The following is a 16168-nucleotide window of genomic DNA, read 5'->3' as shown; positions in this document are numbered from 1 at the left end:
TGGGCTACACTGGGAGGCCTTATTTTAAAAACTGACAACTACAACATATAAATGAAGCTTTGTGTGCTGTGTTGACCCTCGTGAGTTCCGTTGCTAGAAAAGTCTTTTGCCTAACAGGCATACTAAGGTGAAGCTTCTCGTCAACGGAAATGCCATCAGATTCTTGGATCAGGCAATGTGAGTTGCTTCTAGATTGGCAAACCTTATTGAGGAGTATGTCCCTTTGCCAAGGAGAAGGTGACATGGGAGCCTGACATGTCATTTAATGGGTGGACATAACCAGAATCTCAGAAATGCCAAGCAAGCAAGCAGCAGGAGCTCTGTGGAGATGGATGGTTTTCCGTGGCATACACAGCTCGCAAATCTCACAGGATGAATTCTCACTCACCAGGCGTTGGGACTACTGACTGCATTTAGTTTTTAGCTTGCTCCTCCAGAGTGAGACTCGACATCAGTTATAATTAAAAGCAGAAGTGCTGGCAGATATCATGTTCAATTTTTCCCTTGTGTAGTTTCATCAAAGTTACTAAGTCTAGTGCTCAGACAATGAGAAATCACTAGGTTCCATCATCAAATATGAGGTGCTATCTGTATTAGGGGTCTTTTTTTTTAATGCAAAGGATGCCGTCAGACCTCCAGTGCTTGTCTGAAATTGCTCCTTATAATGAATACCACACATCTTCACTTATGAATCAACCATAGTGTATTAGTTACTTTCCTATTGTTATGGTAAAACACCATGACCAAATCAACTTGACCTGTGGTTCTAGAGAGATAAATATCTGGAATAGCAGGGAGGCATGGCAGCAAATGGCAGTCAGGATAGCAGGAGCAGGAAGCTGTGAGCCTACATCTTTCAACACGAGCGTGAAACAACAGGAACAGACACACTGGGAGGACATGAGTCTGTAAGCTCCCCAAACCCACCTCCAATGAAGTTCTTCCTCCAACAAGGCCACATCTCTCCATTCCACCTGCTAACAGTGCCACCAATTGATGACCAAGTGCTCAAACATCTGAGCCTATGGGGAACATTCTCATCCAAAGCACAGCATATAGTAAGATATTAACAACAAAGAAAATGGGGAAAGTTAATGTTATACTATCATAAAATCAGTGTGAATCCCTCACACTGAAAGGGTCATACTGTGTCCACATACTGTGTCCACACCACTTTGTATGGTGTGAAATGATATTGAAGATAAAACACACACACACACACACACACACACACACACACACACACACGCATTGACTCATCCTGAAAGGGAACCGATGGCAGACCAATACACCAACAAGTGGACCAATGAATGAATATTTGTTGGTATTATTAACAAGAGTGTGAGGGAGTGTTACTTGCAGAACTATGGATGACTGAAAAAAACTAGAGAAAGAATTACAGAGCAGCTGCATTATGGAAAAGGCCAGCTGAACAGAGGTGTACTGTCTGTAGAGCTTGCAGGCAGCTCAGCAGTTGCTTATTTCTTTCTGTACTGCTGTGGAGGGCAAGACTATGCCAGGTCTCTTTTCTCCCAGATGTGTGAGATGAACTCTCTTCCTTCTGGCGGGGAGTGTTTCAAAGTGGGGCAAATTACCATGCAACATGTACTGCACTCGAGCGGTGGCATGAAGTACAGTGGCAGTATGACTTCAGTGTGTGATTTATTTTCTTCCTTTAGTAATTCTAGAGCTTTTAGCTCCTTCCATAGAAGAATCTTCTCTTTGCAACATTCAAATGACCACCATTACCCTTTACCCAGCACTCCCCACTACCACTGCATATACTTTTAGCCCAGCAGCAACCTAGCTTCTGCCATTGGTACCAGACCTTCTGTGGGGTGTTCAGGTTACCTGTACACAGGCACAAATACCTCACAGAAGGTCCAGTACCAATGGCAGGAGCTTGGTGGCTGCCAGGATGGTAGCATATGCAATGGGAAAGGCTTGGTAAAGGAGGACTCAGGTCCTCGGTGAGATAGGGTGGAATGGTTGTGAGATTCCATCAAGTTTTCAGAGTAATGCAATATAGAAGAACTGATTGCTTCTGAGATTTTTTTCCATTAATTAATAAATTAGCTAAATAACTTTGAGACAACGTCTCATGGATGCCAGGCAGGCCTCAAACTCGTTATGTAACCAAGAGTGATCTTACAATTCTGATCTGCTCCCTCCAACCTGCAGGTGCTAGGATGACAAGCATGTGCCACTATGCCCAGTTTATGTGCTTCTGGAGGCTGAACACAGGGCTTTGTGCACACAACACAATGTCTCTTCCAGCTTATGTCCTTACACCATGCATTCAATATTTTGGACCCCACTTGATCCCTAATAACAAATTGTGGGATGTGGTACTGTAAGAAGGGGAGGATCTATGGTTCCATGTATACCGTGTACGACAGAAACCTCACCTTATTTTCTTCTTTACCAGTGGTAAGCCATGCCTTTTTCTCTTCCTCTATTCTGAAAAAAAAAAAAAAAAAAAAAAAAAAAAAAAAAAAAAAGCTGTCTGCAACTAATATCACTGCCCTTTAGAGCCGAGTAATTTTCAAGTATTTATTTGTAGACAGTATTTTTAGATTCTGGCCTGCCAGGGCCCTTTCTCTACTATTGATTTTTGAGACAATTAGAATTGTCTTCAAACTTGAAAATGCCCAGGGATACAATTAATATTTAGCTGAGTTCGTGTTCTCAGATGGCAGTGGGAGGAAGTGATTTATTTTGGTTAATTATGAACTTACTAAATGATATTTGGTTTATTCCAACACACACACACATACCAGCCAATTAACCTTTTCAGCCTTCTTAATGCAATCACCAAGTTTGTTGAGTCAATGTGACTTTCTCCTCAGATGCAGAGACAGTTAACAATCACCAACAAAAACTGTTGCATTGTTAGGCTTTGAGAAAGACATTTTGTAACACCATTGTTGATAGAGACACTTTAATATACTTGAATTTTGATCACATTCTTCAAGGAAATGTATTTACTAAGGATGTGCAAGACCCCTACAGTCACTACAATTCATCAGATGTTGGCATACATACATAGCCTTCTGTTACTGGAATCTAAAATTCACACTGCTGCCTTATCTGCCAAATAGCTTGGAGTCTGTGGTGGAAGCAAATAGGTTTGCTCAGGTTCACCACTAAAAAACCAGGATTTTAAAAAATATATTTTATTAATTTATTCATATTACATCTCAATTGTTATCCCATCCCTTGTATCCTCCCACTCCTCCCTCCCTCCCATTTTCCCCTTATTTCCCTCCCCTATGACTGTGACTGAGGGGGACCTCCTCCCCCTGTATATGCTCATAGGGTATCAAGTCTCTTCTTGGCAGCCTGCTATCCTTCCTCTGAGTGCCACCAGGTCTCCCTATCCAGGAGACGTGGTCAAATATGAGGCACCAGAGTTCATGTGAATGTCAGACCCCGCTCTCCACTCAGCTGTGGAGAATGTCCTGTCCATTGGCTAGATCTGGGTAGGAGTTCGAAGGATTTTTGTTTGTTGTTTGTTTGTTTGAAATTTTCACTTTCCAGAGTGTAGTGTTGCTTTTCTGGGAGGGAAAGGTACAGGGAGACAGGGTCAGAAAAGTCCCTCCGTGGGGCAGGGTCTTGGTCTTCAAGGCGCCATTGTCTCTACTTCTTGGATTTGGTCCTGGCTTCTGAGTTCGTGGGGACAATATCTGTGGTTTTATCTTTATACAGTCACAGTCCTTTCTCCACAGCAGTTCTCTGAGCTGAGGAGGACTTGTGGGAGGTCTCTCAGAGGATGAGTGAGGAGGACTTGGGGAGGACTATCAGGGGCTGAGTAAGGAGGAGTTGAGGAGCACTCTTAGGGGATGAGTGAGGGGGACTTGGGAAGGACCCTTAGGGCATGAGCCTATCAGCTTCGAGCTAGGAGGGAAGAAGCAAAAGCCACCCCTTCCTGGGAGCTGCCCTGACATGCTTAGTGACAGGTTATCAGAGCATTCACTCAGAACCCTGACAGTTGGTCTCCCCGGCCTCTCACTTAGCTTTCCGCCCCCCCTCACACTAGTTGCTGTAGGAAAAGCTTATGACCCTACTCAGTACCTGGCTCCTTGGCATGAACACTATGCCATATGTGCTCAAGTAGTATAAAACAATCTGCCAGTCCCTGGAAGCTTTCAAAAGGCAAAATAAGTCTTCATTCAGGGGGATTTCCCCTAAAGCCCTCTCTTCCCTTCAGACCCCCTGTCCTGTTGCCTCTGGTTGCTCCCTCTAGCTCTTAAGCCCCTATCTGCTGCCTCTTGTATGAGAGTTCTCACACCTCAAAGCCCAAATCATGACCCCTGGCTGTAAAGACCTCTCTCCTAATGAAGCGCATCTCAGAGGTGTAAATTTGTGTTCCCCTACTTCTCAGACATGCTGCTCTCCTTTCTAACAATGTTGCCAAGCGAATTCCACACGTTTGCCTAGTAAAAGGACAGCTGCCCTGAAGGAGAAAGAGTCACACAGGAGCTGAGGATGGATGAGCCTCTCACTCCATTGTGACAAGTGTACATTCTACTTTAACCATCTTTCCAGGGGTGCACATGGACCACAATCTCCTAAGGTCAGCTGGTCCTTTTCTGAGGCCCAGTGATGCTGAGAACACCAGCCAGTGAAGCTGAGAGGAAAGAGGACCAGAACAACCAAGATAGTCACTTCAAAACACTTTCCTAACAAAGATCCACCGTAAGCCCAGCTGGAATATTTCCAGACTTGCACAGGGCACTTGCTAATGTGCTTTTTCCTTTCTTATCTCTCCAGCCCCCAGTGAGCCTTTACTGTGCAAATTCGCTGATGGAGGACAAAAGAAGAGACAGAATCAGAGCAAGTACACCCAGAATGGGAGGCCATGGCCCAGAGAAGGAGAGGTGAGTCCCAAGAGCCCCAGGAATCCTCCCCAGGGAAGGTGGCCAAGCAGACAACTGGAGCCATGAAAAAGAAAATGAAGTCCCTGGTCAGAGAGATGGCTGGTTGGTTAAGAGTGCTTCCTGTGCATCCATGGGGACCAGAGTTTGAACCCCCAGCACGCATTTAAAATGCTGGTCACAGCTACATAGGGTTGTAATTCCCACACATGGGGTTGGAACATATGGAGACAAAAGGATTGCTAGAGATCACTGGCTGACAGCCATGGCTCTAGAGTCAGTGAGAGACCCTGCATCAGGGGATAAGATGGAGAGTGACAGAGCTGGATGCCTGACATCCTCCTCAAATACACTTCAAGAAGAAGCCTGAACACGCACGGGTATACATGATAGACACATGCCCCGCCAGTCCCCATACACACTTAGATCTCATGGGAAACCACATGACTTCAAAGTCAAACAGGCAGCCTCACTTTAAAGTATGGAGAAGAGAAGGCTGTTTACGTGAAAAACAACGGAGAAGCTGAAGGGCATCACCAAGGTACTTGAAGATGCAGCTCAATTGGTGGAACACTGTCCTCCCATGCAGAAAACCTTGGCTTTGATCCCAGCATCCTGTAAAACAACCCCAAACCAAAAACCCTAGCATAGTGATAGCTCCAGCAGTTAAGAGGCAGAGGCAAGAGGATCATGTTCAAGGCAATCTTCAGGTATATTAGTGAGAGAGAGAGAGAGACAGACAGACAGACAGACAGACAGAGACATACAGAGACAGAGACAGAGAGACAGAGGGAAAGACAGACAGAGATAGAGACAGAGACAGACAGAGACAGACAGAAGGAGAGAGGGAAGGAGAGCTCAGCCTCAGCCTCACTTATACGCCTTCTGTGTCTTACTCAAGAAATCAGAAAGAATTCAAGGTCACAAAACAAACAAGTAGCGTGACAGAGAGAAGGAAGGTACAGATTTGCCTTTAAAGGGAATTTTTCAGGACAGCCTGTGCACTAATGGCCGTCATTCCCATCATGCCTGGGAATGAGCTGAAGGAGGCAGAGAGCCTTCAGGGAGCAAAGGGAGTTTATGGCTCTGGTACGTTTTTCCAGGCTTGTGGGAAGCTCCACATCAGGTCACGTGGTGTGGCTTGGCTTGCCTGAGGAGGAGGTGGAGGAGCAGGGACAAGGGAAGGGGGTCATCGCAGCCCAGCTTGCATTTGCAGGGAGTGGGCTTGCAGAGGTCAACTCACTTTTCCCTGTGGAAACACATGTGCGGTGACCTTCCGAACAAGTTCTTGTCAGCTGCAGGGAGTGAGATGGGGGCACAGTCTAGTTCCTGGGAGAGAGAGGGGATCTGTGATCTCGCACTAGCCACAAATAACTGATCGGCAATTGCAAGTGTTGGCTATGGCACGCAGCAGGTACAACTTCTTAAGAACACACCTTCAGTGAAATTTGTTTTGCAAATCCAGTGTTTGTATCGTGAAACCGGCAGGGATTTGAGTTAGTTTCACCTTGACTGTGGTAGTCATCTTAGTTCCTTTTCTTAATGCTGTGTAAAAAGAAATCCTGTCAGAGGCAGCTTAATGAAAAGAGAGTTTATTTGGGGTCAGAGTTCATCACGGTATCAGGGGCTTGAAGCAGCTGGTTACGTGACACCCACGGTCAGGAAGGAGATAACTGTGGATGCACGCCAGTGCCTAGTTTTTGTTCTCCATTTTCTACAGCCCAGGATCCTCTGCCTAGGGGATGATGGCACCCACAGTGGGTTGGTCTTTCCACCTCAATTAATGTAATGAAGTTAACCCACACACAGGCCCAGAGGCCCATCTTCAGTGTGATAATAGATTGCGTCTGACCATAGATGGCACTAACCATCACAGTGGTATGCAGTATGTTCACAAATGTGTTGGTGTGGTGTATAATCACATATACCTGGTTAAAACATACATCTTTATTAGCCAAAAAGGACAAAGAAAAGTCAACACAGAGTCCTGCTGCTTCTAAAAAGGACAAAAGACAAAACCAAGTGCTATTCCTGTTAGCCATCTATTTCTCCTCTTAATACAAACTGACAGTGAACTGTGGCTCTACACCTGATGGTCCTTGGCACTCAGGTCACTTGGTTATTTATTTTTGTAGAATAACAAGGAAAAGGGGCCTAGGCTTTCAATCCTGAAGAAATGGATAGAGTTATTTGAATAACTGAATAAATGACATTTTGTCCAAAGACATAATTTCAGTTGGGGACCCTTAGTATTTCTATTCCATTTGTCATTGAAGAAGTGTCGTAATTACGTGCCATGATATACTCTGAACACTAATAGAGCTGTTTTTAAGAAAGAGAGGAGGCTGGGAGATTTCTCAGCAAATGCTTTAACCATTTTCTATTTTCTGAGGCTGCTTTGAGTGTTTCTATAAAAGGTCGGAAACCCCCTCTTGAATTGCATAGCTGTAGTCAAGCAGTGTATAATGTATATCATTGTAGTAAGAAGTAAATAAAACCAGAATAATCACTGAGTACCAGAAGCCAATGGAAAAATGCAAGAGTGCTCACTTTTTCTGTGTTAGAAAGTGAGCTGAGATTGTTTTTTAATGAGAGTGTGTGTGTGTGTGGGGGGGGTGACCCATGTGTCTTGGGCATTGCGTTTAATGCATCAGCAGGCAGTCTTACAGCCCAGGACTGTTACATTCGGCCCAGACAAAGCATTCATAGTCTAAGAAGACTCACTTGACCTTAACATTTGATTAGGTAAAATGTTTGTTAATATCCCTGCACCATATACTATAGCCCCAAACTCCATGGGTCCATAAGGAAACTTGGCCCTAATGAAACCTTCATATCCTGTGGAAGAATCTGTAATATTGTCTTCAGGCCACGTAGGGCAGTTATACGGCAATCACATATTTTGGTATCGATGGAAAAACAACAAAACTGAAACAAGCAAGCAAAAACATCTCTTACCACAGAGGGAAGTAGAGATAGTTAGTTCTGGAGCAAAGCATAAGTGACTGTGGCCTGGGAACACTGACTCTGATTACCTCACATGCCATGTCCCAGTGTAACAACACTTCCCGGGGTGTCAGTAGCAAAGCAAAGGTATAATCAAGGTGCTTTTAAAATACATTGTGGGGAGCATAAGGTAGGTAAGTCTCAGCTTAACAGGGAATCTTTGGTATGGGTCCAGGATGCTATCTGATGACATCCTTAGGGCAATGCGTTGAAGGAATCTACAGGCTCTGTTTATGCCATCCAGAAAAACTTTATCTCTTTTAGGGGGCTAAAGAAAGCCCAAGACAATTTTGCCTGTAGCCTGCCACCTTTCATCTCTCTTTAATCAAGTGTGGGCACCCTGGAAAGGTCAGTTCATCAGGAATTAAATGAACAAATGTAGAGTAAATATGAAGTTGTCATGTGCTACTTTGCACAGAAGTAGAACTTTTGGGATGGTACACTACAGGTACTAGGGCGTGAGGACACTGCGGGGTTACGCTTACGGCCCAAAGCCCCTTAGATTGTGTTTTCAGGGTTTGAGTTTTAAGATTTTTTTGATTTTTTTAAATTAAACTATGAAATCTAGGATACTATAATAAATTGATCCTTGATATATGTATACATATATATATATTCCAAATTTTATAGACATGTTGAAAAAAATCATGAAAATATACATCATGCTCTTGAGATATGGATATGTTGATGTCAACAGTAAGCACATTACTTTGATTTTTTAATCTTAGACACACTCAGAGCAGTGGATCAGGGCTAGGGAGATGGCTCAGCAGTTACCTTCTTGCCATCTGAAGGGTGAGGCCCAGAGTTTAGATGCTAAGCCCCATAAAAATGCCAGGGAGATTGCTCTAATTCTAGCCCCAGAAGATGTAGTTAGGGATCCCTAGGGAAAAAAAAACAGGCTGTGGAGCCTGGACATCTATCTCCATGAGCTCTGAGCATTATTGAACAGTCCTATCTCGAGGAATATGGTGGAAGAACAATTGCGGATGATTCCCAGTGTCGATCTCAGACCTCCATGTGCGTAATCATGGCAAAGACGCACAAAGGTGCAAACACACATAAACACACCTCACACCACATGAAAACACACACATACAAAAAAATTATAGTGGGTCACCTAGTCCAGTATTCTATAATTCTATTTCTAGTCTTCTTTGCACTATATTTACTAAAGCATGCCTCACAATAAGCCCTATAAAACAGCATATAAGTAATGCATACACCTATCAATTCTAATGGCACATATGCTAACATGAAGACATAGATTTTTATTAGGTTGTTTCATATTTAATACTTCCATATTGATCATTTTCATAAAACCAGTAACATTTTCAAAAATAAGTTTTGTATACCTCGGTGAGTCACCTGTGGCGCTACCTGCATTCTCTGTGTCAGGCCCATAATCACACTGACTGCCTGTGTGAAAATCAACCAAGGCAAGGACTCTGAGCTGAAACATCACGGAAGGATGCTTCTTTTCCTCAGTTTCAGGCCCGAGCGATGGGACTTCCTTCAAAGCTACAACTAGCGGGTCACGTGTCAATTCGTTCTCATGTCGCTTTGACAAAGTGCTTGACAAAAGCAACGTAAAAGCAAAGAGGTTCAGTCTGGTCACATATTTCAGAGTTACAGTCCACCACGAGGCAACGAAAGCATGCGGCAGCCGGCCGGCACACCACATTCGCTGTCCGGTCCGCCCACCTCACTAGGCACTCCCTTACGTTATGCCGGGAGGTTTGTCTCCTAGGTGATTCTACGTCCCTCAGGTTGCATCATTATTAAGCATTCACGATACACCTTTCAATCACTGTTGAGATGGGGCTGCCCCAGATCGGGGCTCACCTGTAGGTAGGACTTCAGAAGCTTAGGAAGAGGTTCATGATCTTGAGCTACGTCCTGTCTCAAATGCCCCCAAAACTATAGTCAGTTGTGCCTGCCCTTCCAGAAAGAAGTAACTGAAGACAAGAGAGGATGGCAGAAGGGTGATTGCTCATGACTGTCTGGTTCTGAACAGGATGCCTTCTAACTTTGGCTCCTACTAATCTATATTTTATCCTGGAGGAAGCATACTGGCCAGACTTTTCATACCAAGTCCAGAGTATTCCTCTAAATCTCCCAGGGTTAAGAAATGAACAAAAACAGGGGAGGGGCTGGTATCCTGGCATAGGAGTGGGCATTTGAAAGGGCGGCATGAGTCAGGAGACGAGCCCTTGCCTAAGGGTCCTATATCACTTCTAATTTGAAAAATTAGTGTAGGATGCCAAGCTTGAACTAAACTCCAAAAATCCACCAGAGGGAGTAAGCCTGTGGGGGTGAGGCTAAGGTGGGGGCAGCTCTTCTGGGTTCAAGGTCCTGGATAATTTAAATCCGGCATCCCACAACACCCTAGACACCTTTCACTTTCTTTTGTAGATTTTTTTTTTAATGTATAATCATTGCGTACAGTTTTGTGTTACATCCAGACATTTTCATACAAATATATGTTGCGAATTGAGTGACCCCTCCACGCCTCCTCTCCTGACCTTCCTCACGTGATGCCACCCACAAACAGGTACAACAGAGGATGGAGTGCCTAAGGCTAGAAAGACGGTTCAGTGGGTAAAGTATTTGGCATGTGTCAGCATCAGGACCAGAGTGTGGAACCCTAGCAGGCACCTATACACTGGATACGCTGGATACCTATAATCCCAGTGCTGGGGAGGGAGGGAGAGAAGGGGGGATCAATCCAGCTTAGCCATGGGAGTGGAAGCATCAAGTCCCAGGCCCAGTGTGAGATTCCTCCTCAGTGAATAAAAGAAGAAAGCATTCAGGGAACTCACTGGAAGCCTGCCTCTGGCCTCCGCGCGCACTCATATGCATCCAACATATGAAAACATATACATGAATGCAACACACACACACACACACACACACATACACACATACACACAGAGGAAGATGAAATGCATACCCTATTTTCCTAAGGCATGAACTTGGAAAAAAAAATAACAAAAAAAATTTTTTAAACCTATATCTGTAATAGAGAATAGAAACAGTGGAGACAACCTGAGTCCAGCTGAGCTAAAATACAGGAAAAGAACATTTAAGCTCACAACCCAGTCAACCTGTCTTCCGGTCTTTGGGTCATGGTTTTCTATGATTACAAAGAAGAGTACAGACACGGTGGGGAGGAAATTGGAATGCTGTGCAACAGTTTGTCCACCCTGTAAATAAGCTTACTTTTCTTTACTGACTTCTGTTCCCTGAATCCTTTTGGAATGTAGGAATACCAAGGGACTGATAATGACCTAAGTGCCCAGTAACAACAGAGCAAAGAAAATGCTCGTTTCTCACTGCTCTTGAAAGTTGAGAAAAACTGAAAAAGCATTTTTTAAAAAGTTCTGCTCAATGTTGCAAGCATTTTAGAGTTAAGCTAAACATGGAAATTGATGGGCTAATTAAAACTTCATTATTTAAAGCTTTTTTTCTTTGAGGCAACATTTTGATAAGTTAATTAGCATAGTTTGGTGAAAGGCATTTATTTATAAAGCTGTAAGGCTGGGAACTTTGCACACAGAAATGGACATGAATAAGCAAGATTTTCAAATGTAAATGCATGCTGGTGGCCAAGACTTTACATAAATGGAAAACACGGTGGGGGGGCATTTTAAGTTATTATCTAATCTTGCAAGAGATGCCTGGGGCACTAAATGGCATGGTTAAGAGATTCTCCACTGAGTTCTTTTTTATTATTAATTTTTATTTATTTTTTTTAATACAATACATTTTCATCATGTTTTCACCTCCCCTCAACTTGTCTAAGATCATTCCCCCTTCCCTACCCAGACAACTTCTCGCGAATTTTATCCTTCACAAACCTTGTTAATGTGTCGCTCAGTAGAAGATAGCTATATTTGTAACCTCGCTTCCACATCCAGCCGCTCCGGTACTCTCACTACTTCATCTTAAATATTTGGAGACGATCTGGTATAACTAAAGGACGGACACTATGATGTCATAGAAGGATCTAGAGAACCCACAGGAACCCACTGCCTTGGAGAAGCTTACAGCCCATCCAGGGCTGACAGCCAACACTCCTACAGTCTAGAAAGACTATGGAACTCCTAAGTCATTGAAGTAAAACATCTTGACAAATAGCCATGGCTGCTTGTCTAATAGTGAAACTGCCTCCTGGTCAACCCTGGTGCTTCCTCTACAGCCGTCCACAATCAGGAGAGAGCTGGGCATTGGCAGTCATAGTAGGAGGTTCCCAGGACCCATACTTATGTTCTGTTGTTTATGTTCCGGTTGGCTGGTCTTTATGATATTTGTGCCAAATTTTTTCACGTCATCGTCAGTCAGCTAAAGGGTGATCCCCCTTTATCACTGCTGTGAGTGTCCCCATCTGCCCAGAGTGGAGATCAGATTCCCATGGCCAACTACAAAGAGAATACTGCTCATCTTACCTGCGGTAGTGCGCCTCCAAATGGTCTGGAACCAGTTTTAAGAGATGTCAGGAGCACGGGGGCACAGTCTACTGCTTAGCCCTGTGTTCCCCCTCAAAAAATCATTTCCAGTGACTACTGAGACCAAATTAGAAATGGACTGTATCTCAACTGGCAAGAATGGCTGGCTGAAGAGTAAAGAAATGGATGACAGGATCAAAGTGGGCTTGATGGCAACCTAGTACCTTAGTATAATTAGACAGTGCAATAATAACTGCCACCACCACACTTTGGGGGGGGGGGGCGGAGAGAGAGAGAGAGAGACAAAGAAAGAGAGAGAGAGAGAGAAACAGACAGAGGGGGGGGGAGTGACAGAGAGAGAGAGACAGACAGACAGAGAGACAGACAGACAGAGAGACAGAGAGAGGGGCAGGCAGGCTTGTGAAATACACATATTTGCAGCCTGGATTCAACTCTAATGTAAAGACGATTGGATCTCACTACTCTGTGAGAGGTGCTCAGATTTTGACAGTTCTTCATGTATGTTTTGTTATGAGTGACTTATGGGTTTGTGTAAACATTTGAAATATAATAGTCTAAAATTAAGGAACAGCACACCCTCTCACTAGTTACTTAACTCCATCTTTAACTAGTACGGATACTATTCGTTACTTTTAACATTATTTCTTGCCAACTCAAAACACAAATCTTTTAGAAGATAGTCCAAGTTTGGTGTTAACGGAGCCAGCAAATCCCTTGGTAATGGTCCTATTGGAAATTTACCTTTAAAAAAAACCCACATTTTGGTCAGACACAATTAAGAGACCTGATAACTATATAAGAAGTAATTGAAGCAAGTGTTCAGATGCTTGGTGAAAAAAAGGTCAAGATTTTGTTACAAAGGAAAACCAATAAAGTGACGTTTCTTGTTACTGTCATATTCATAACTCCCTGACAGGGTTATTTAAAAGCGGCTGGCAAAGCCGGACAAACATTTCCCTCTAGCTGGTGCCCTGAGGGTACTCTTCTACCATGGAAAAATGTAGAAAAATGATCCTCACGGTCTGGATTCAAAAGTGAGCTGATGGAATTAATATTGTTAATAACCCTCAGACTCCAGGAATCATCACATTATATTGAGTGAAAAATCAAATTAAGTTTTGGGGAGATTCAATGCAGTAATATTAAAGTTTAAAATCTCTAAGCTAGTCCCATTTAAAGGTTACAATTGCAGTAAAACTTGATGTTAGGGTTTTTTTTTTTTTCTTTTTCTTTTATTTTTGAAATTATAATTACATCATTTTCCTCTTCCTCCTTTGCCCTCCAAACTCTCCCATATTTTCCTCCCTGCTATTTTTCAAATTTATTGCTTCTTTTTTCATTAGTTATTACACAGATTTATATGTGTGTGTGTGTGTGTGTGTGTGTGTGTGTGTGTGTATACACACCCCTAAGTATAACCTCCTCAGTCTGCATCCTGCTACTGTGTATATGTTTTCATACTAGATAACCAGTTGGTGTGCTCTTCCCTGGGCATCCCTTAGTTGCCTGTGTTATTTGTATAGGATCTAACACAGCTCCTCTACCCGACCCTTGCTCCTGTCCGCATCAGCATGTCTGTTGTCCTCCTACTCCCATTCCTGTTTAGGCAGTCATGTTGGTAAGACTTTATGGGTGTAGCTTCTGACATTACTAGGTGACACAGACGCACAGCAAACTCCCGGATCCTCAGGCTCCCAGCCTTTTCACACCCCACCCTTCAGCAGTGACTCCTGAGACTTAGGTGCATGATTTGCTTTGCAGAAGCATCTGTTGAGACTGGGCTCCACAACCCTGTGTCTTCATTGGTTGTGGGTCTCTGTAATGGTCTCTGTCTGTTGCAGAGAGAGCTTCCCTTGACGGAGAGGAAGGCTGCAGTCGTTTGTTGGTATAAGGGTGGGTATTTAAAAAGTAGTTGACAACCATGCTGGTTTAATCAAGGTGTGGCTTTAAGTTTTCCCAGATCTGTGACTTCACTTGCCCTGGGTTGGTTTCCAGCACCAGACATAGTTTCCCTCTCATTGAGTGTTGAGCGGGTCTTCAGTCCGATTAGAGAGCTGTTGGTTGCTGTGCCATTACTGCACACTTAGGGCTGTCGTGCCATGCCGGGCTTTGTTGTGGTTCCGCCTGTATGGCACTTTCTGGGATTATGCAAGCTAATCCTCAGGAAGGACATTTTTGGGGTCAGTGTGAGCTCAGGGTTCCCCGGGCTCTATGATGTGCAGGATGTCTTCAGCCATAAGGACTTCCCTTCCACCTCTAGGGGGCCACTAAGGGCCATAGCCATGCCCTGTAATGCTTGGGAGTCTCCGGGATAACCCTGATAGACAACTCAAACAAGGTTTCCCCTGAGGTCGAAGGTTTTGTTTTTTTTTTTTTTTAGGTGGTCTTGGCACTTAGAAGGAGCATTGTCAGTCCAGATGAAAAAATTCCATTAAAAATACACACACACACACACACACACACACACACACACACACACACACACTTGCACACAGACTTCAATGCATTTTTTACTAGCCAAGATATAGGTCTATTAATACAATGAATATAGATGAATAATCTTAACTTCATACACACACACACAGAGAGAGAGAGAGAGAGAGAGAGAGAGAGAGAGAGAGAGAGAGAGAGAGAGAGAGAGCGCTAAGGTTATTTATTTTATCATAGTCATCTTTAAGCAAAGCAGTTTGTTAAGACCAGGAACCCTGCATTATTTTGTCTGTTGTGGGTGAAGAATGTCCTCTGTGCTGCGGTTCTGTAACTCCTGTTAATCCAAAGCCCTTTCTTTCCTTGCTAGTAACTGGAGGAAAATCCGCACAGGCTGTGTGGCCGAATGCGGTCTGCATGCTATTTTAGAGGTCAGGACAGAGTTGATGGATTTAATTCTAAGCACCCAGTCTCAAGCCATTGAGTCATCACTCTAAATCCATTTATGATTGAGGAAAAAAATCCTTGTAGGTTTCAGAGACGGTCAGTAGCCATGCTAGCCCGATAAGGCTACATCATAAGTTCAGACTCACAATGAATTATCTTTCTCTTTGAGCTGTACGTTGCAGCTTGGCTGGGTGTGTTTCTGTTTTGAACTGAGGTGAACGCAGGAAGACCTGACATCATGGTGATCCACCTCAGCCCTGTCATTGTCACTGCCTTCCTCTTGTGTCATCCTGGGACTGCATTAGGTCCCTGAGTGCTACTTCACCTGGTAGGTGCAGGATGCAGGGACAAGACTGTGCTAGTGTACGTCGTCATAGCAAGAAACCCTCTAATGGTGCCTTGTGTGGTTGTTTTCATAGTTTCTCAGTCAGACACCTTTGTGTAAACATACCCTTTTAAAAGAAGTCCAGGCCTGCATGGTGCAGCATCACAACTGCTGCAAATGCATGGCCATCATGGGCTACAGAGTGAGCCCAAAGCAACCTTCAAAGTGAGACCCTGTCCCAAAATAAAGTGTAAAACAGAGCTGGGCATATGGATCAGTAGTGGCACACTTACCTGCCTAGAATGTATAAAACACTGGGCTCCCTTCTCAGCTACAGTTCAAAACTGGAGCCACATGAAAGTGTCTCTGTCTCTGTGTACATGCACAAGCATGCACACACACATGAGTGTGATGCAGGTGCCCACAGAGGCCTTGAGAAGGGACAGGATCCTTGGAGCTGGAGCAAGTGTGAGCTTGGTAATTGTGAGCTACCTTCCATGGGTCTAGAAACAAAACTGGGGTTCTCCAAGAGAGCAGCAAGAGCACTTAGTCTCAGCTCTACAGTGAACTTGAGGTCAGCCAGGGATACATGAGACCCTGAAGAATAGAACACAATA

General features: G+C 43.9%; 1 protein-coding gene across 11 annotated transcripts in view; it reads left to right on the top strand.

The window, feature by feature from the left end:
• Positions 1–16168, top strand: part of Rbms3 (RNA binding motif single stranded interacting protein 3) — a 998257-nt gene that overhangs the window by 853100 nt on the left and 128989 nt on the right. For all 11 annotated transcript variants that reach the window (XM_051140215.1, XM_051140224.1, XM_051140217.1 and 8 more), the window contains one exon: positions 4774–4880. In XM_051140215.1, coding sequence (XP_050996172.1) covers positions 4774–4880 — 107 coding nt within the window. The remainder of the gene's footprint in view (positions 1–4773; positions 4881–16168) is intronic.

Source organism: Acomys russatus, chromosome 32, assembly GCF_903995435.1.
Source record: "Acomys russatus chromosome 32, mAcoRus1.1, whole genome shotgun sequence".
Taxonomy (NCBI): domain Eukaryota; kingdom Metazoa; phylum Chordata; class Mammalia; order Rodentia; family Muridae; genus Acomys; species Acomys russatus.
This window is presented reverse-complemented; position numbering and strand designations above follow the sequence as displayed.